The 21,295-nt window shown below is 42.1% G+C and overlaps 1 protein-coding gene across 1 annotated transcript; it reads right to left on the bottom strand.

Moving 5' to 3' along the window:
• Positions 1-2,329: 2,329 nt before the first annotated feature.
• Positions 2,330-20,707, bottom strand: LOC143768709 (phospholipase A2 inhibitor gamma subunit B-like). Its single transcript, XM_077257362.1, has 5 exons — positions 20,384-20,707; positions 13,206-13,322; positions 11,449-11,612; positions 9,622-9,759; positions 2,330-2,653 (listed from the first exon to the last, which is right to left on the bottom strand). Exons 1-5 carry the CDS (start codon positions 20,539-20,541, stop codon positions 2,514-2,516), a joined length of 717 nt encoding a protein of 238 aa, XP_077113477.1. The 5' UTR covers positions 20,542-20,707; the 3' UTR covers positions 2,330-2,513.
• Positions 20,708-21,295: the final 588 nt, after the last annotated feature.

Genomic DNA, 21,295 nt, shown 5'->3' with positions numbered 1-21,295 from the left:
GTATTTCAGTCACATTTAGGGTTAGGGTTAGGGGTAGGGGTAGGGTTAGGGTTTTCTTGTTTTTTCTTGTGTTTTCTTGTGTTTTCTTGTGTTTTCTTGTGTTTTTCTATAAAAACGCATGCGTCTAAAAAACGCATGCGTTTTACCGCGTTTACATGCGTTTTTTCACACATGCGTTTTTTTTAAAAACGCATGCAGATAAAAACGCAAGTGTGAAACCAGCCTTACATTTGTGGTGAATACACACTGCCAAAACATAGAAGAAACATAACAGACTTCGTAAAAAAAGTGTATTTTGCCTATTTTGGGGTTATGCTTGGGGACCAAGACAAGTTTTGGGCACCACACATAGTGTGCAAAGCATGTATCGAATTATTACGAAAATGGAGCAAAGGACAAAGAAAAAGCTTCAAATTTGGTGTTCCAATGGTGTGGAGAGAGCCAAAAAATCATCATGATGACTGTTATTTCTGTGCAGTGCAAGTGCAAGGATTCAATAAGCATAAGAAACGAAAATGGGAGTAACATGGAATCTGCAAGAAGGCCTGTCCCTCATTGTGAAGATGTGCCTGTACCTGTGTTTACCATAAATAACAGTCATCATGATGATTTTTTGGCTCTCTCCACACCATTGGAACACCAAATTTGAAGCTTTTTCTTTGTCCTTTGCTCCATTTTCGTAATAATTCGATACATGCTTTGCACACTATGTGTGGTGCCCAAAACTTGTCTTCGTCCCCAAGCATAACCCCAAAATAGGCAAAATACACTTTTTTTACGAAGTCTGTTATGTTTCTTCTATGTTTTGGCAGTGTGTATTCACCACAAATGTAACAGAATGAGTCTGGATCGTTAAGACAACTTCTTCTTGATGAGTTCATGCTTTTCACTGGAAAACAGACAACAACATAAAGTTAGTGCAAAAATCAAGCTATGAACAAACTTTTAGAACACTAATTAACACAAAACTATATTGAGAACTGCTCAGTTCAAGTACTAATCCAAAGAAATTAATGAGATGATGCGTCGCATTTACCAACAAGTGCTATAAATAAGATACCAAAAATCTCAAAAACTTGAGCCAATCTGGCAAAACTGATGACATATTCAGAATCAGCACCCCAAAAATACCCTAAATTCGATGAAATATCTTTGGCACCAAAAATACTGTTGACCAGTGTAATAATAATAATAATAATAATAATAATAATAATGTAATTATTCTGATCTTTAAAAACATGGCTGACAGGTCTTTTTAGAGCACATTGAACACTATAAAAGTAAAACCCAAAAAACAATGAATAATCTGAGTGGTTTTTTTCAATATTTCACAGTACTTGGAATTTTTTTTTGATCACTTTTAGTACATTACTTGGTAAAGTTAATGGTGTCATTAAAAACTTTAAAAAAAAACAAACAACCCATTCCTAGCTCATCCATTTATTATGATTTGGGGTTGGGAGACCTTTAAGCATAATAAATATATTTTCTAATAAAATAATTTATCCCTGCCAATTTTGATCCTTCGTGTTGAATTTACATTTTGCAGATTCACCAATCTCTATTTTTTGCCCATTGAATTGCAAGTTTTTAATAGTTTCTTTAAGAACATGGTGTATCCCCATCATTCAGCTGATATCTCAGTGTACAAAGCTGAAATATCACAGCTCCACATGCTGTCATTCTTGGCTACTGCAGCTTTGCTCCTGTTGAAGTGATTGTGAACTTCTCTGAGCCAGGACTCCATTCATTAGCTATTGTTGACCTCTACAAAGAATATGCTAAAGTACCGATGTTTTAGTTAAAGACATCCCTTTTTGGCACTTATATCATCCATTTCCACATGAGGCAGTAAATTGAGATGCTTATGCTTCTTCCAGACTTAAAGGGAATCTGTCAGTAGAATCCACTCTCCTGAGCTGTCTATATGGGTATATAGATCATAGGAAGCTGAATAATATGATACCTTGATATGTGCGATCTGATGTCTTATTCCAGAGAAATCCATGTTTTTCTTAATATGTAAATTAGCTTTTAAGATCTATGGGTGGGAAATACAGTAGATCTGTTTGAAATTCTGCCTACAGAACTCATTTTAAATGACAGTGTAACCAGTGTGATACATGTAATGACTGAAAGTCTTTTCTCCTGATCTACATGTCTCACTCTGGTAGTCCTCTTTCATTTTAAATAATCTCTGCAGGCAGCTTGTTAAGGAGAACTATGCCCCACCCAGAGATCTTAACAGTTTATTTACATATTAAGAAAAAATGATTAATGCATGATTAATAATGTGCACAAAAGAAATAAGCAAACTCCCCGTAAATAAAAGATTTATTTGTTATTTCATTTAACAACTTATTGAGGAGGAAATCTCGGTTTGCCATACATTGAAGTTAAAAAATAAAGAAGAAGAAAAATCATCAACTCGTGTGTCGATCAGAGGTTGGGTAACAGTTAGGTGAACATGGAATAGTTAGATTTCTGTTATGATGGCAGGAGTTGAGGTGACTTTATGTGCACTGATATGCTTCATTTCTGCAGGTTATATTGATTTCAGCTTGGATTCCTTCAGATTTATAGACCTGGGGATCAACATGACAGAAGGATTCTGATGCACACCACCAAAGAGTGACTGAAGCTAAGATGGGTCCTGCAAAAGTTTTATAAAGCTTGTTAGAACTTTAACATAAAGGAAGTTTGTAAGGGGGTTTTTCATAATAAGAGCATACATTTCATCACCATAAATGGTGCCTCCTGGCAGGAAAAACTCAATATCGACCCTCTAACGAGCCTTGTCACATGACTTAGGGCAAAAGCCAAAACCAAAATCTCAGTTTGCAGATACTGTGTTTCAGAATATCCCCCCTCATAACTGCAAAGTGTGAGATTTTTCATGGCTGGGTAAGAGGCGTCTGACCTGGATCACGTTCACATTTCTAGTCTGACATGCCAAGGTAAGGAGACTTTTAAGCCTTGCAATGGTCATCTGGGAAATATGCAAATTGTCTCTTCAGAAAGGAAGAGAACTAGAACTCTAGTGCCACCTATTGGAAGTAGCAGAATATTGACTTTTAGGATTTCTACTTCCAATAGGTGGCACTGGAGTTCTAATCCTAAAAAAATATATTTTTTTACACTGGCGCTAATCTCCTAGGGAGGATAAGACGGGGACCTCAGATGCAGCTGGTGGCATAAACAGGTTCTGTGCAGGTCCCTGTTGATACATTTTGCCAATAAATCATATAGAAAAGCCACCTATTGGAAGTAGCAGAATATTGACTTTTATGATTTCTACTTCTAATAGGTGGCACTAGAGTTCTCTAATCCTTTTCCTCTCTGAAGAGACAACTTGCATATTTCCTAAAAGAGCATTGAAAGGCTTAAAAGTCTCCTCACCTTGGCACGTCAGGTTTGACATGTCACTGTCCTTTGGAGAAACACCACCCCTTGGATGCTAACAGTCAATATCGACCCTTTAACGAGTCTTGCCATATGACTTTGTATAAAAGCCAAACCAGAATCTCAATTTGCAGATGTGATGTTTCAGGCTGTTGCCCCTCATCAGTGCACAGTACAAGATCTGATTTGGCTAGGTGACAGATTTAAGACTGGAATCTAAGGGGAAACATTTCCTCATGGAGAGTGACAAGACAGTCAGTCTGGCATGTCAGAGTGAAGAGACTTATAGGTAATGCATGCTCTACTGGGAAATTAAAGAAGTTGTTCACTACAATAACTTTTTTTCATAAATCTTGCTATTATGTGCCACTGAAAACATACACTGTGTTTATTTTAGCAATATTACCTTTTATCATGCTGTAGCAGCACATCTTCAGTGCTGGATCCAGCTCTCATGGGGTTAATCGACAACTTCCTTTCTCCTGACTTATTGTGCTCTAATACTATAAGTTCCATGATGCATTGCACTGGACTCTAAACCTGAACCTAGCACACCCACTCCAAAACACACCCCAACCCCTCCCTCCTCTCCTCCCTCTATCTTCAAAAAGATTTGTGATGTCATTTCTGTCCAACCTCCTCTTTTACATTTGTCCAACCCACACTCCATTACACACAGATAGATAGATGGATAGATAGATATGGGATGGATAGATAGATACATACAGATATATCTATATATCTATTTCCATAGATATGTCCATATCCATGTTTCTAAACCCCTTCACCCCTGGAGCTTTTTTCGTGTTTTCATTTATCGCTCCCCTTCTTTCCAGAGCCATAATTTTTCTGTCAATATGGCCATGTGAGGGCTTGTCTTTTGCGGGACAAGTTCTACTTTTGAGCGACACCATTGGTTTTACCATGTCGTGTAACAGAAAATGTGAAAAAAATTCAAAGTGCGATGAAATTGCAAAAATAGTGCAATCCTACACTAGTTTTTTGCTTGGCTTTTTTGCTAGGATCACTAAATGCTAAGGCTGGGTGGACACATTGCGGATTTGATTCCAGATCTGCAGCATTTTTTGCCGCACAGAATTGCATCAAATCCACAGTGTAGTGCACAACCAATGTTAGTCTATGGGAGACGCAGACTTGTTGTGCACATGCTCCGGAAAAAGCCGCACCAAAACGCTTTTTTTTTTCACTTCTTTTGTGCGGAACTGCAGCGTTTCTGCACCCTTGGACTTGCATTGAATCGGGCACATCCGCAGCAAAACCGCAGATGTAAAAAAGATCTGCAGTTTTGCTGCGGATGTGGGTCTGAGAAACGCTGCAGTTCGGGAGGAGGGAAGTGTGTGGGAAGAGTGTGGGTGGTGACTGTGTGCATGTATGTGTGTGCGGGCGGGGTCGGCGGGCTGTTCGGATGTGTGCGGGTGTGTGCGGGACTGTTAGGGTCTGTGTGGGGGTGTTCGGGTGTGTGCGAGGCTGTTCGGGTGTGTGCTGGACCGTTCGGGTGTGTGCGGGACTGTGCGGGTGTGTGCCTGGCTGTTCGGGTGTGTGCGGGTCTGTTTGGGTGTGTGTGGGGCTGTGCGGGTGTGTGTGGAGCTGTGCGGGGCTGTTCGGGTGTGTGTGGGACTGTTCGGGTGTGTGCGTGACTGTTTGGGTGTGTGCGGGACTGTGCGGGTGTGTGCCTGGCTGTTCGGGTGTGTGCGGGACTGTTCGGGTGTGTGTGGGACTGTGCGGGTGTGTGCCTGGCTGTTCGGGTGTGTGCGGGATTGTTCGGGTGTGTACGGGGCTGTTCAGGTGTGTACAGGGCTGTTCGGGTGTGTGCGGGACTGTTCGGGTGTGTGCGGGGCTGTGCGGGTGTGTACGGGACTGTTCGGGTGTGTGCGGGACTGTTCGGGTGTGTGCGGGGCAGTGCGGGGGGTCTTTTGAGGTGTGTGCAGGCATCATCCGATGGGACTACAAGTATGCAGCATCCAATCTGCAGCTAATCCGGATGTAATCCGGACAGTGGACACGCACCCTACACTATCCATACATCTATCAATAGATATATCTATCCAGATATATCTATAGACAGATATATGAATAGATAGATGTATGCATCTATAGATCTATGTATATGTAGATTTGTCTATCCATTTCATGTATCATCTATCTATCTATCTGTGTGTAATGGAGTGTGGGTTGGACAAATGTAAAAGAGGAGGTTGGACAATAATGGCATCACAAATCTTTTTTTTTGTTCAATAATACATTTTTATTTAGCTTTCAAAAACGCATACAAAAACACACCAAAACGCATAAAAACCGCGCAAAAACTATACCAAAAATGAATTTAAAAATGCATCGAAACAGCGCAAAAACTGCACCAAAAACGCATCAAAACTGCCAAAAACTGCATCAAAAATGCATCAAAACTGCACCAAGAACTGCATCAAAACCGCACCAAAAACTGAATCAAAACCGCACCAAAAACTGCATCAAAACCGCACCAAAAACTGTATCAAAACTGCACCAAAAACTGCATCAAAACGCACCAAAATTGCATCAAAACTGCACCAAAAACTGAATCAAAACTGCATCAAGAACTGCATCAAAACTACAGCAAAAACTGCATCAAAACTGCACCAAAAACTGCATAAAAACTGCACCAAAAACTGTATCAAAACCGCACCAAGAACTGCATCAAAACCGCACCAAAAGCTGCATCAGGCTATGTGCACACATTACATATTTCCTGCAGAACTGCAGCTTTTTTTTCCGATCAGAAATGCTGCAGAGCTGCAAGTGATTTACAGTACAATGTAAATCAATGGCAAAAAAAAATGCTGTGCTAATGGTGCCGAAAAATCTGCACTGAAAACGCAGCAGATTAAAAAAAGAACCATGTAAATTATTTTGTGCAGTTCTGCTGCATTTCTGCACCCATTCCATAACAGAAATCTGCAGGGGTTAAAAAAGGAAGAAATCTGCACAAAAATCTGCAACGTGTGCACATACCAAAAAAAGGCGCAGATTCTGACCCGCGTTAACTGCCAAGAAATTCAGAATCTGCACAGGAAATTCCACAGGCAAATCTGCAACGTGTGCACATACCCTCAAAACAGCACCAAAAACTGCATAAAAACTGCACCAAAAACTGTATCAAAAACACGCAAAAAATGCACAAAAAAACGCACCAAAAGCTGCATCAAAACTGCACCAAAAACTGCATCAAAACTGCTCCAGAAACTGCATCAAAACCGCACCAAAAACTGCATCAAAACCGCACCAAAAACTGCATCAAAATCGCTCAAAAACCGCATCAAAACCGTGAAAAAACTGTGCAAAAATGCATCAAAAACGCAGCTTAGATATCGGGTTGGGTGAGGGCTAATTTTTTGTAGGCCGAGCTGACGTTTTTAATGATACCACTTTTGTACAGATACGTTCTTTTGATTGACCGTTATTGCATTTTAATGCAATGTCGCGGCGACCAAAAAAACATAATTTGGGCTTTTGTTTTTTTTTTTTTCTACGCCATTTAGCGATCATGTAAACTTTTTTTTATTGAAAACAGCTGACATGTTGCGGCTTTGAAGTGGGCTCACCGCCGGAGCCTACCTCAAAGCGGGGAATACTGCCAGCTGACTTACTATTCCATCAGCTGGCAGAAAGGGGTTCATGAACAACATGTTTCAGTTAAAAAAAAAAATGGTGTGGGCTCCCACGCAATTTTCTGCACCAGAGGGGGAAAGCCGATGGCCGGGGGCCAATATTTGTAGCCTGGGAAGGGGGTAATACCCATGGCCCCCTCCCAGGCTATGAATATCAACCCGCAGCTGTCTGTGTAGCCTTTACTGGCTATTAAACTAGCACAACCCCCCAAAAAGTGACGTGGGGTCCCCCAATGTTTTATAGCCAGAAAGGCTACGCAGACAGCTGCTGGCTGATATTCATAGCCTAGAGAGGGGCCATGGATATTGTCCCCCCCGGCTACAAATACAAGCCCACAGCTGCCCCAGAAATGGCGCATCTGTAAGATGCGCCAATTCCGGCACTTAGCCCCACTCTTCCCACTCCCGAGTAGCGGTGGGATATGGGTTAATAAGTGGTTAATGTCACCTTGCTATTGTAAGGTGACATTAAGCCCGGTTAATAATGTAGAGGCGTCAATATGACGCCTATCCATTATTAATCCTATAGTAGTAAAAGGGTTAAAAAATAAAGACACAGCCAGAAAAAAAGTATTTTAATATTCTTCAATGTAACCATATTTACCATACTCGATCACCTGCAAAAAATTTAAAAAAATAAACCGTATACTGGCTTTCTGCCATAGTCCAATTAATAACAAGTGTCCCACGACGATCTCCCCTATAGAACAGTGACATCGGGTGATGTCACTGCTCTATAGACCTTCAGTGACACACTGACAGGAGACAATGGCTCCACCCGCACACTCCAGCACCTTCCGCAAACCCACCGCACCGAACCCCCACCGCCAGCAGATCCACCAACGGCAGATTTACAGCGCACATCCCAGTACATGAGCACGGCCGGCCAACAGACCCCAGCACATGAGCACGGCCAGCAGACCCCAGCCCCGCCCGCCCGCAGATCCCAGCACAGCCCCGCAGGCAGACCGCAGCCCCGCCCACAGCCCAGTCACTCCTGATGAGTGACCACTGTCTGTGGAGGCTGGTCACGCCTGTTCATGACATCACGTCAATTTCCAGAGTCTGGAAATTGACGTGATGTCGGCAGAAATTAGCGGCGGCTGCAGCCTGGGGGTCACATGACCCAGTCTCAGCCGCCGCCATAGCGCCGCTCACAGGCAAAAACGGCAACAGAAGGTATTTAGAAAATTCATTAGGGGCCCCGGGGAATACATTGAGGGGTTAACTGAAAGCAGTGGACAACCCCTTTAAATATGCAAATTGTCTCTTCAGAGAGGAAGAGGACACAAAATCTAGTGCCACCTATTAGAAGCAGCAATCTTAAAAGTCTTTATCGACTGTTTACTGAGCCTTGCCTTATTACTTAAGATAAGAAGCCAAAGCAGTATCTCAATTAGAATACATAGTATTTTAGGGTATTGCCCCTCATCTTCACTCTGACATGATAGGCTTGTAAAGACAATTTGCATATTTAGTTTCCCAGATACGCATACATGACATATAAGTCTCGTTAGTCTGACATGCCAGGCTTGGCTTGTCACTCTCCGTAAAGAGAAATGTTATCCCTTAGATTAGGATATGTTCACATGTAGCAGTTTATGTTTTTTGGTATTTTTTTTTACTGTTTTTTTATGCAAATAAAAAGCAATGGTTTACACTTTCATAAAAAACCGTGAGTGAAAGACGCTGAAAGAATTGACATGTGGCAAATTTTAAACCGTTTCACACCTTCAAGGGAAAAAAAGCAATATTTTACAAATCTTTCATTTTGCAGGGACAGTAAAATGCTACATTTTCTAAAGTAAAACAAGCCTTTAATGAGACTTTCCATATGACTTAGGAGAAAAGCTGAACCAGATTCTTAATTTGCAGACACAGTGTTTCAGGGTGTTGCCCCCCTTCAGTGCAAAGTATAAGATCTGATTTTGCTGGGTAAGAGGATAAGACTGGGATCTAAGCAGTAACGTCTTATCCTCTCACTTAGTCTTATCTTAAGCCTCACACCCAGTTTTAAGTCTGTCAGCTAGCCAAATCAGATCTCATACTTTGCACTATTGAGGGGCAACACCACGAAACAAAGTGGCTGAAGATTGAGATTCTAATTCCGCTTTTATCATAAGTCATATGGCAAGACTCGTTAAAATGTTGATATTGACTTTTAGGATTGCTACTTAAATGGTGGCGCTAGAGTTCTAGTCCTCTTCCTCTCTGAAGAAGAAATTTGCATATTTAATTTCACAGAGGAGCGTGCATGGCCTATAAGTCCCCTCACTCTGACATGCCAGGCTTGGCTTGTCACTCTCCACAAGGAGAAATGTTACCCTTTAGATCCAAAGAAGGCTTCTGCACACAAGACAAAGAGATCAGATTGGTTCTGCCAGAGCTGGAGGTTTTCACAGCATCTCTCTGCTCCATTGGAACCAGTTTGTCCAGACACTACAAAGAAGTCCATTCATTTTCATGGCAGCTACTCAACACAACAAACTAAGCTATGGCCCAGCAACAATGGATCACAGGGGAGTTTCCAAAATATTGAAACTATCTTTGATACCTTTCAATTGTGCTGTCTGATGAGCACACATATTCTCATTCCCACGGCATGATATCGTTTCTGAAGTCAAACACCAAGGATCGGTATGTTGGCAGGATCGACAGACCAGTCCATTGGGCTGAGAAAGTTTAGTTGGTACTGAAATGAAAAGAAAAATGAAGTGGTCAATAGAGAAATCAATAAAAAAACAAATATTGATTAATTACAACTATAAAGGGGTTTCATCTTACTTATAGGAATAGGCATAAGGTATAAGTTATACCTCATGGGTCCAGAGTGGTTTAAGAGAAAAAAAAATGATGCCCATCTACTGAAGTTCCTCATGGGAAGGACTGAGAAGGGTGTAGAAGCCATGTTCCGCCCCCGCTGGGTTTTGATGCTAGCAGACTCTAGTAGCAAGTGAAGGAGAGGCATTCCGATAAGGGAATTAATTAGAGTTTTATTTTTTTTGTTCTTTAAGCCATGTTGGTCAAATAAGGCAAAACTTATAAAGTAGTTGGCATATCCTTTAATATTGAATTTGACTGTGTTGCGCTGGTAAACGTGGAGCCCTTTCCATGTCCCGTTCCCCCTCTTCCCAGTTTTTCTTAATTTTCTGTGTGTACTGGTAAGGTAATATGTTCGAGTAAAAATTGTTGGAAAACTTCAATAACGATACTTTATAAAAAAAAAAAAAAAAAAGTGGAGCCCTAGAGTCAATGAGTGATTTCTTTTTCCAGAAAAACAGATATATTTGGGAAAGGCAGAAAAAATTTAAGTCTCCTCATCTCTGCATGCTTAGCATGTCAATCTCCACAAGGAGAAATGATACTTCTTGGATATCGGTCGGACACCTCTCATGCAGCCAAACCAGATCTCCACTTTGCACTGACGAGGGGTAGTACCCCGAAACACAGTGTCTACAAATTGAGATTCTGTAACAATTTATATAGCCAACTAACATGGTAACAATCAATATTTCAGAAATCTGTACCACTAGTCAAAAAGGACATAAAGACCTATCATCAAATGCATAATGGCAACTTGAAAAAGATGATACACGGTCTGACACAATATCATACAAAATATATAAACTTTATTGAAATTAGTTTAAAACAAATGCATGGAAGGTGATATAAGCAATGGCGCCACAGCAGAGGACGCTGCAGTAATGAACAGGGGGCGCGTGCACGGGCATACCAGTCCACAAAGATATCGTGGTCAAGTACTCATACATATACAGACAAACTCAAGAAAAAAATCAATATAATGTTTATAAATCAACCTAAAAAATGAGCAAAACAAAATAAATATAGCTGTATATGGAATAATCCATTTAAGATGGGAAACCAAGCTGCTGGCAGTAATCAAAAAGAATTACCACAGGCCATAGTCATGAGACTGTAGAAAACTTGCAAGTGCACTATATAGAAATCCACATATGGTATAAGACTAACGGTCTGTAACATGGAAAAAGAAAACCGCTGCAGATTAGTACCCACCGCAGAGTGGACTGGGAATCCCGGGAACGCGCCTCCGACCCAACGCGCGTTTCGGTTTTAAACCTTCGTCAGGGAGCATCAATTTGAGATTCTGGTTTGGCTTTTATCCTAAGTCATGTGACAAGACTCGTTAAAGGGTTGACATTGACTTGTAGGATTGCTGCTTTCCAATAGGTGGCATTAGCGTTCTAATTCTCTTCCTCTCTGAAGAGACAATTTGCATAATTAGCATATTTCCCAAAGGAGCATTGCAGCTTTAAGTCTCCTCATCTCGGCATGCTTAGCATGTCAATCTCCACAAGGAGAAACGATACTTCTTGGATAGCAAGGAAATTGAATGACTTACGCGAAGGAATATCAGGAGCGCAGTCATCAGTGTCACAACATGAAGTCACCATTCTTGTTTGTGCATACAGAGAGGACATGCTGTTCTGTGAGTTACAAGTAAAGGAAGGTTCGCACCCCTGACCAAATTTGGGACCAAAATGCCTGCGAATTCTGGAAATACGTCTGAAATTCAAAATACACATAAGTAAATAAATCCTTTTAGCTTTGCATATACTTATTCATGGCAAAACCACTATATTCTGTGAGATACATTATATGATGGACATCACAAGCACCTGATGGAAACTAATGACTCTCAATGTGGCTTCATTGGGTTCCTTCACTGTGTCCGTCATGTTTAAAAAATGTTGACCAAATCTGATCTTCATATGTGTAAAGATAAAGAATAAATATCAGATTTTTGAGCTCTAGCTTGAAGGCAAATGTGAGTGTGCAGCAGAGCTCCTATGTGAGCTTTGCTAAATCTCCTGTTCCTGGACATTTATGTCCTCAGCTGCACTGTCAGAAGAAAGACCTACGTGTCGGCATTACTGCTTGTTGCAAGAGATTGGAAGAGAATACAGAGAACTCAGCAGCTGGAGAATATGACAATCAAAATGGCGCCTTTGATGCTTCATTAGGTGATCAAGATAAAGCCTCAGAACAATGTACAGATACAGTACTGGAATAATATGCTCAGAGAATGCCTTTTTATGTAGCAAACAAGGGAGTGAGGAGCAATGACGTAAGGTACTTAAGATTTGTTGATATTCATGAAACCTCAACGCATTCTCCATGGATCATCAGGAGGTTAGATCTCTAAAGATGCTATATCTTTAGCTTGCTGTACCTTTTATCTTGCTGTTATCAACATTAGCATATATCATGTGCTATATATGCCATTTAAGGTCTTTTTACCTGTCTTTCTGGCATTTTTGAATGTTTATTTGCCTTACGAATTGTTAAATGGCTACCCTTGTGTTAACATTTGAGTGATATTAGGGACCCCAAGGGACAGGCATCATGGAGCAGGGGCGCCACTCCGCTGACCAGTAGGGTGCCAACCTTCACTTTAAGAAGGCTATACAGAAACAGGGAACAGTTAGCAAGGTACTAAGTGAATGCACTTGTCACTTTATTGTTGTGTTGCCAATTTCACCTCTTTTTGCTCATACTTTCTATTTTTGCCTACCTCAATATTAATCCTTGAATGGCAATCCCTATACGCTCCTTTCCATGGTTGTTTAAATGGCTGACCATGTGATTCACCAATATAGGGACATCTAGGAGTTTGAGGGTTAGCCACCGAGGGGCGGGGACGCCATTCTCATTCTGAGTTTAGGCGTGTGGTAATAGGTGATAATCATATAGGGTGATGGTAGCCAGCACCGTTGTTTGGTTAATGCATGGTAATGTCTTCATTTTTAGGCATAATAAAAGTTACGTTTCATCTTAAATATTTATGGTATATAAGGTTCCATATTGATATTCTAGATATAGGTAAAGTTATGAAATTGGAATATCTGTGTTTTAGGTGAAACGTATATGTTGCTAAATGTTTTTTCCACTTCTGAAAAACCCCTTTCCCCGTAAAAAAAAAAAACAAAACTGCTTTTTACTTGCCCAGTCGCCCTCTTCGGGCCAGCAATGCTTTTTCTTGTACCTAGTATTGTCTGCGGCGCTGACGTCACGTTGGCAGCGCTGCAACCAATCAGTGATCTCAGCGGCTCAAGAATCAAAATGCAGCAATGGATTGTATTGAATCATATGACTCACCCGTGCTGGTTTCTATGTATGTAGATGCACACAAAGAGCCAGAAGGACACACGACGCTGCTGCCTGAACATGTCGAGGTGAAGAAAGACGTACAATGGATGCACGACAATGCGTAACCTACGGAAACATCAGCACATGGATCACCAAGCACTCTACATTAGAGACCACTAGTGGGGGGAGATTAGAGGGGGCACATTGAAAATAACAATAACTCTACTACATTCAGATTCTAACCAGTAGAGAAAATGAAACATTTTTGGGGTGAGCATAAACCTAGTGGACATGTATCATATGGGAAAAATAGATAGATAGATAGATAATAAATAGATATAGAGAGTTATAGATAGACTAGATTGTGGCCCGATTCTAACGCATCGGGTATTCTAGAATATGCATGTCCCCGTAGTATATTGACAATGATGATTCCAGAATTCGCGGCAGACTGTGCCCGTCGCTGATTGGTCGAGGCAACCTTTATGACATCATCGTCGCCATGGCAACCATTATGACATCTACGTCGATACTGTGCCCATCGCTGATTGGTCGAGGCCTGGCGGCCTCGACCAATCAGAGACGCGGGATTTCCATTATGACATCATCGTTGCCATGCTGTGCCCGTCTCTGATTGGTCGAGGCCTGGCGGCCTCGACCAATCAGAGAGGCGGGATTTCCAGGACAGACAGACAGACAGACAGACAGACAGACAGACAGACAGACGGAAAAACCCTTAGACAATTATATATATAGATAGATAGATAGATAGATAGATAGATAGATAGATAATAGATAGATAACAGATAGATAGATAACAGATAGATAATAGATAGATGATAGATAATAGATAGATAATAGATAGATGATAGATAATAGATAGATAATAGATAGATAGATAGATATCAGATAGATAATAGATAGATTGATTGATAGATAGATAGATAGATAATAGATATTAGATAGATAATAGATAGATAGATAACAGATAGATAATAGATAGATTGATAGATAGATAATAGATATTAGATAGATAATAGAAAGATAATAGATAGATAACAGATAGATAATAGATAGATAAAATATAGATTGATTGATAGATAATAGATATTAGATAGATAATATATTGATTGATAGATAGATAGATAATAGATAATAGATAGTTAATTAATAGATAATAGGTAGATAATAGATAGATAACAGATAGATAATAGATAGATACATCTACACTCTGTACAGCCTCATCAAGAGCTACGTCCACAATACAAAGAACAGGAAGATATAAGCTTGTTTTGTGGACTTCAAGAAGGCCTCGACTCAGTGTGGCACCCAGGACTATTCCTAAAACTGCTGGGAAGCGGAATAGGAGGCAAAACATACAACGTCATCCGAAGCTCCTATACTGAGAACAGTTGCAGTGTGAAGGTCAACGGAAGGGGGACGGCCTATTTCCAACAGAGCCGAGGAGTGAGACAGGGCTGCAGCCTCAGTCCAACGCTCTTTAACATCTACATCAATGAGCTGGCAGTGGCCCTAGAGTCCTCCTCAGCACCAGGACTCACCTCCATGACACCCAGGTGAATTTTCTGCTGTATGCAGATGACCTCGTGCTGTTATCACCAACTGAGAAAGGCCTCCAAGATCATCTGAATATCCTACAGACCTTCAGCAGCACATGGGCACTGCCAATCAATGAGAAGAAAACTAACATTAGGGTGTTCCAGAAAAGAAAGCAGAAACCCACTAACCATCCTACCTTTATGATAGACAACCGTCCACTTACATAAACCAACAGGTACACCTACCTGGGCCTAGAACTCAGCCAGTCAGGGAGCTTCAAGCAAGCCATAGATTTACTAAAAGACAAGGCATCCAAAACCTTCTATGCCATCAGAAGGCGTCTGTACCATCTCAAGGCACCAGTAACTGTCTGGCTAAAAATCTTTGACTCCATCATTGCCCCAATCCTTCTGTACGGCAGTGAGGTCTGGGGCCCAGCCTCATACCCAAACTGGTCAAAGTGGGCTGCTGGGCCGACTGAAATATTCCACCTAGAGTTCTGCAAGCATCTTCTCCAAGTCCATTGGAGCACATCAATCAGTGCCTGCCGAGCAGAGCTGGGCAGATTCCCACTACACCTCGCAATAAGGAAGAAGGCACTGGCTCGCTCTTCTTATCTGCATCTCAAAAACATTTCCAGAATTCGCCCTTTTCTTACTTTCGACTCTGCAAAAACTCTTACTGTCTCACTTATTCATTCTCGTCTGGACTATTGTAACTCTCTACTAATTGGCCTACCTTTTACCAGACTCTCCCCGCTCCAATCTGTCCTGAATGCTGCTGCCAGGATCATATTCCTCGCCAACCGTTACACCGATGCCTCTACCTTGTGCCAGTTATTACACTGGCTACCCATCCAATCCAGAATCCAGTACAAAACTACTACCCTCATCCACAAAGCACTCCATGGCTCAGCACCACCCTACATCTCCTCTCTGGTCTCAGTCTACCAACCTACCCGTGCCCTCCGCTCTGCTAATGACCTCAGGTTAGCATCCTCAATAATCAGAACCTCCCACTCCCGTCTCCAAGACTTTACACGTGCGGCGCCGATTCTTTGGAATGCACTACCTAGGTTAATACAATTAATCCCCAATCCCCACAGTTTTAAGCGTGCACTAAAAACTCATTTGTTCAGATTGGCCTACCGCCTCAACGCATTAACCTAATTATCCCTGTGTGGCCTATTAATAAAAAACAACAACATAATCACGTTCCTCCATCATGTTCTCATACACTTTATGCAGTTAATAGCCTCTGTGTCTGTACTGCTACATACTTAGGCAGTTAACTGGTTCATGCAGCTTTACATGAACACCCGAGCCTTACACTATGGCTGGTCCAAATAACTAAAGAAATTGTTACCATCCACCTCTTGTGTCTCCCCATTTCCTCATAGTTTGTAAGCTTGCGAGCAGGGCCCTCATTCCTCCTGGTATCTGTTTTGAACTGTGATTTCTGTTATGCTGTAATGTCTGTTGTCTGTATAAGTCCCCTCTATAAGTTGTAAAGCGCTGCGGAATATGTTGGCGCTATATAAATAAAATTATTATTATTATTATTATTAAGGCACTCTCATTCAAGGCTCATCTGCAAAGTAGCAGTCCCAGCTCCTACCTTCACAAAGCCTTCCTACACCAGGAAGCCCCAGGAAGCCTCCCAAGAAAAAGTACCCAAAGCCAGTCTGACCAAGCCATCAACCTACATGGCCTGGCAAAAGGTGAAATCCAGAAGATGGTACACAAAGTCAAAGAGGAATATCTCAGCATCTGGAGGAACGACATGAGCAAATCCCAGAAACTGACGATATACCAGAACCTACAAGGAGTAAAAACTGGCCACATATCTAGAGAAACTAGAAACCCCAAAGAGTGACAGATCCTGAGCCGATACAGCCTGAGCGCCCACAGCCTACTCATCGAATCCGGGCGGCACCGACAGAACTACAAACCCCGAGAGAGCAAACTCTGCCAGCAGTGCCCCCAGGAGGCCGTGGAGGATGAGGCCCACTTCCTGCTGAGGTGCCCCAAATACGCCGCAGTGAGGGACACTCACCTCAAGAGACTGTCTGATCTCCTCCCAGACTTCAGCTCCATGGAGGAGGAAGAGAAACTGACGATAATACTGGGGGAAGAGGAAAGTGCAGCGGCCATAGCAGCAGAATATGTCAATGCCTGCCACAGACTAAGAGGAGCCTGATATGTCATGGACTCCTGTATCCCAATCTGGACATGTCCCTATCCCCTGACTAAAGAGCCCCATATGCCATGGACTCCTATACCCCACCATAGACATGTCCCCTAACCTCTAAAAGGAGCCTGATATATCCTGGACCTCTATATGCCTCCCTACCCCACCCCCTATCCCCCTATTTTTACCATATGCTTTGGCAATGCTAACATGTACTTAGTCCTGCCAATAAAGCTCATTTGAATTTATTTGAATTGAATTGATAGATGGGATACATAGATAGATAATAGATGGATAATAGGTAGATAATAGATAGATAGATAGATAGATAGAAGATAGATAGATAGATAGATAGATAGATAGATAGATGATAGATAATATATAGATAATAGATAGATAGATTATAGATAATAGATAGATGATAGATAGATAGATAGATAGATAGATAGATAGATAGATAGATAGATAGATAGATAGATAGATAGATAGATGATAGATAATAGATATGTAAAGAAAAAAACAAAGGCAGTACAACAGTCCAAGTTGAAAAAATTTGGTTATTTAATTGTCCAAAATAGCAACGTTTCGGCTCCAGGTTGTGAGCCTTTCTCAAGCTTGAGAAAAATCAAAATTGAACGTTGTTAATGTTTTTCTGTGTTTTCACGTGGCCTGGATTCATGCATAGTGCTGTGTGTTCTTTTTTTCTCTATATAATGTAGTCTGACAGTGTGCCACTTATTCACATTAGGAGATGCTGGTCTGGTTTTTCGGTTTAAATAAATAGATAGATAAAATATATATAGACTAGTAGGCCCGGGTGAAATTTTGTATTTAATGAGATGATGAACACAGAGAGGTATGGGTGCCACTGACATATATATATATATATATATATATATATATATATATATATATATATATAAATATATATATATACCGTATATATATATATATATATGTGTGTGTGTGTGTGTTTTCACGAATATTTGAGCCCATGGATCCATTATATGTCCATTTTGCAAGCCGGGGAGAAAATCTCGCTATACGGATGTCACATGGATGCTTACATGCGAGAAAATCGCCTCCTCGCACTACACACAGATGACATTCGGATCACTGTTCAGGGAACATTTCTGCGATTCTCGTCTGTGTAAAACGGACCAATTTTTTTATACGTTGTGTGTGACTCCAGCCTAAAGGAGATCCCTCAACATTAAACATAATGAAATTTTACTTACTGATCAGAAGGGGTCTGATTGTCAGGACCTTGGAAAAGAACAGGGGCAGCAGCATTTTTTTCCCCTCCACGGCAGCAGTGCCATCTATCTGCAGTGTAGGGAAGTACAACACAGCCCTATGTATGTGAACGGAGCAGCTTATGACGGAGAATTGACCCCATAACTGAGCATATTTACACCATTGTATAATAATTGGGAATATCTCTTTAAAAAGAAAAAAGTAATCACTGCAGATTATTTTATCTTTTTTTCCCTACGGTTGGATTTTTTTTTGTTTTCAGTTTTTGCAAGGTTGTTTCCACCAATCTCTCCCATCAGGAAACAATGTACAGTCTGAGTTATGTCCACACTGCAGCTTTTTACTTGGAACCAGAGGGACTCCAGGTCACCAATAAGCTGCAACCTTAGAAGGAAGATAGACTTTTCAATGACTGTCCAATAATACGGAAAATCTGATTGTTCAGAACCTGTCTGGTCCCTTTTAGGCTGCATTGATTTATATCTTCAGTTTTAAAGCTGAAGTCTTAAACAGGTAAAGTTTTACTTTTAGTCTACTTCCACATATGTAGCAAATATTTTATATGTACCTGCCTGAAATCGGCTGGGCAAGGAGTTCGGCAAGCTGGAAATCCCCCAAGGCAAATGTTAGGATTTGTTTCAGCTTTGTGGTATTGTGATTTGGGGTAGTGTGGTGCCTCCTGCAGGTCATTTTTCCTTACTGCAGGTTTATGAAAATTAATGTTTAAACTGTATTTTGCAATCACATCGTGGATGTGTGGTTTGTTTGACTATTTTCTGGCTGAAGGGGGCAAGTTTACCTTTCAAATGGTGTATCATTTGTGTGTGTGGGTGCAGTATGAATGGAGATACCAAGTAATCACCAAAAAAGGGTGTTTTGAAGTAATATAGAAGGATAGATAATAAATAGATAGATAGAGATAGCAATATCAAAGCAGCACTTTTTTGAAAAATAGGTGCAAAGACCCCAAAGTTATAACAGGAGGAAGTTTTGTTTTTTTTTCAGTAGACTTAAGGTACCTTCACACGAAGCGACGCTGCAGCGATAGCGACAACGATGCCGATCGCTGCAGCGTCGCTGTTTGATCGCTGGGGAGCTGTCACACAGACCGCTCTCCAGCGACCAACGATGCCGAGGTCCCCGGGTAACCAGGGTAAACATCGGGTTGCTAAGCGCAGGGCCGCGCTTAGTAACCCGATGTTTACCCTGGTTACCAGCGTAAAAGTAAAAAAAACAAACAGTACATACTCACCTTCGCGTCCCCCAGCGTCTGCTTCCTGACACTGACTGAGCTCCGGCCCTAACAGCACAGCGGTGACGTCACCGCTGTGCTTTCACTTTCACTTTAGGGCTGGCGCTCAGTAAGTGTCAGGAAGCAGATGCTGGGGGACGCGCAGGTGAGTATGTACTGTTTGTTTTTTTTACTTTTACGCTGGTAACCAGGGTAAACATCGGGTTACTAAGCGTGGCCCTGCGCTTGGTAACCCGATGTTTACCCTGGTTACCAGTGTAAAACATCGCTGGTATCGTTGCTTTTGCTTTCAAACACAACGATACACGGCGATCGGACGACCAAATAAAGTTCTGGACTTTATTCAGCGACCAGCGACATCACAGCAGGATCCTGATCGCTGCTGCGTGTCAAACTAAACGATATCGTTAGCGAGGACGCTGCAACGTCACGGATCGCTAGCGATATCGTTACAAAGTCGTTTCGTGTGAAGGTACCTTTACCTGTAGTCACAAGAGCTGAGAGGAGGGTCAGAGTTCTAGGCAGAGACATCATTGTTTGGCTTTAGTTTCTGTTCCTGGAAGCCCCCCCCCCTACTTTACGTAGGGAACATAGGAGGGGTCACATGGCCACACAGCCTCTGATGCTTATTGGCTAATGATGGTTGCTAGTCAAATTGGTATTTTTGGTACTCATATTTAAGTTTTTTATTGGGTAAATCCGGCCCCAATCAGCCGTTTTGGCGGTTTTTTAACGGCTGTCTATTGGATGTCAGTGCGTTGCTTTGTGGTCGCTGGGATATTTATGGCCAGGTAATGGCAGATTTCAACCATTGTGAGGTACCGTATGAAGAAAGAAGACCCCACGTATAGATGGAGAGCTTACTGCAGCAGGTCCTTGCGAGAGCAGCTGAAGATGACGGTGCAGAATGGCTTAAGTGCTGCCTCACCTCAAAGCCTTTTTCCTCGGCTCCTGTAGTCGTCTCTCAACACCTGGATCCCGGCTCCACAACACAGCCCCTGCCTTTGCCTCCGGTGTCTCCGCAGAGCCACCGCGGCAGCGCCAGGAAGAGGAAGCCCAGGACATCCTATTCCCCGTCACCGGCATCTCCCGCTCTCAATCACCCTCCGCCGGAGAACAGCAGGAAGTCCCGCCTCCCTACATTGAGAAGGTCCCGGAGTCCAGCTCGCGATGCTCGGCGACGTCGTGAGGAGACGCCGTCCGCGTCATCAGGCGCCGCCGGAAAAGCAGGAAACGGTCGCGGCCGGAAGAGTCTGCCTGCGAGAGCGCCAACTTCAAATACCGGCTCTCCTCACTCGGCGGCTGCAGGCTTTAACTTTCCATCTACTTCCAGGATGATGCCAGCACGCACCCACGATCCGGATTTACTGCCTGCCCCATCCACGCAGGTGCGCTCGCCTAACATGGAGGGCTTGAGCGCAGGCTGCGCAACTGAGACACCATCTGAAGACAGGAGCTCTGGAAGGGGTGAGATTATTGATCCTCATTTGTCTATACTTAACTGTGATTTAAAGCGCATTGTTCAGAATGTACTTTCTGAGGCCTTAAGCGGCGCTCTCCCTTCTGGTCCCAATTCCACTCCTCCTATAGATCTGACTGCATCTGTCCCTAAGAATGTTTTTAAGGAAGCATTGACATGCGAATTATCTCCGTTAGGATTCCATTTGAGCTCCTCTACCAAGGAACTGATTTGGAACAACCATTTTGTGGACTTGTTTTCTTTACTTCCTCGTAGAGAGCAGCCGAGTAAGATAGACAAGAAAGATGACAAGCCGGATTGTGATGATTCCAAACGTACATTTAAATCGTTTAACAATTGGTTGCAGGCTTTCTCTATTTA

This window comes from Ranitomeya variabilis, chromosome 4 (genome assembly GCF_051348905.1).
Source record: "Ranitomeya variabilis isolate aRanVar5 chromosome 4, aRanVar5.hap1, whole genome shotgun sequence".
NCBI classification, from domain to species: Eukaryota; Metazoa; Chordata; class Amphibia; order Anura; family Dendrobatidae; genus Ranitomeya; species Ranitomeya variabilis.
Note: the sequence above shows the minus strand (reverse complement) of the source record. Positions and strands in the feature narration are given on the sequence as shown.

Bases quoted from the DNA above. Each gene is read 5' to 3' on its own strand.
- LOC143768709 (XM_077257362.1), bottom strand. From the start codon at position 20,541: ATGCCGGTGACGGGGAATAGGATGTCCTGGGCTTCCTCTTCCTGGCGC. The intron at 11,613-13,205 runs GTGAGTCATATG...TTTGAATTTCAG, and splicing joins ATACATAGAAACCAGCACGG to ACGTATTTCCAGAATTCGCA. The intron at 9,760-11,448 runs GTAAGTCATTCA...TTTTCATTTCAG, and splicing joins CGCTCCTGATATTCCTTCGC to TACCAACTAAACTTTCTCAG.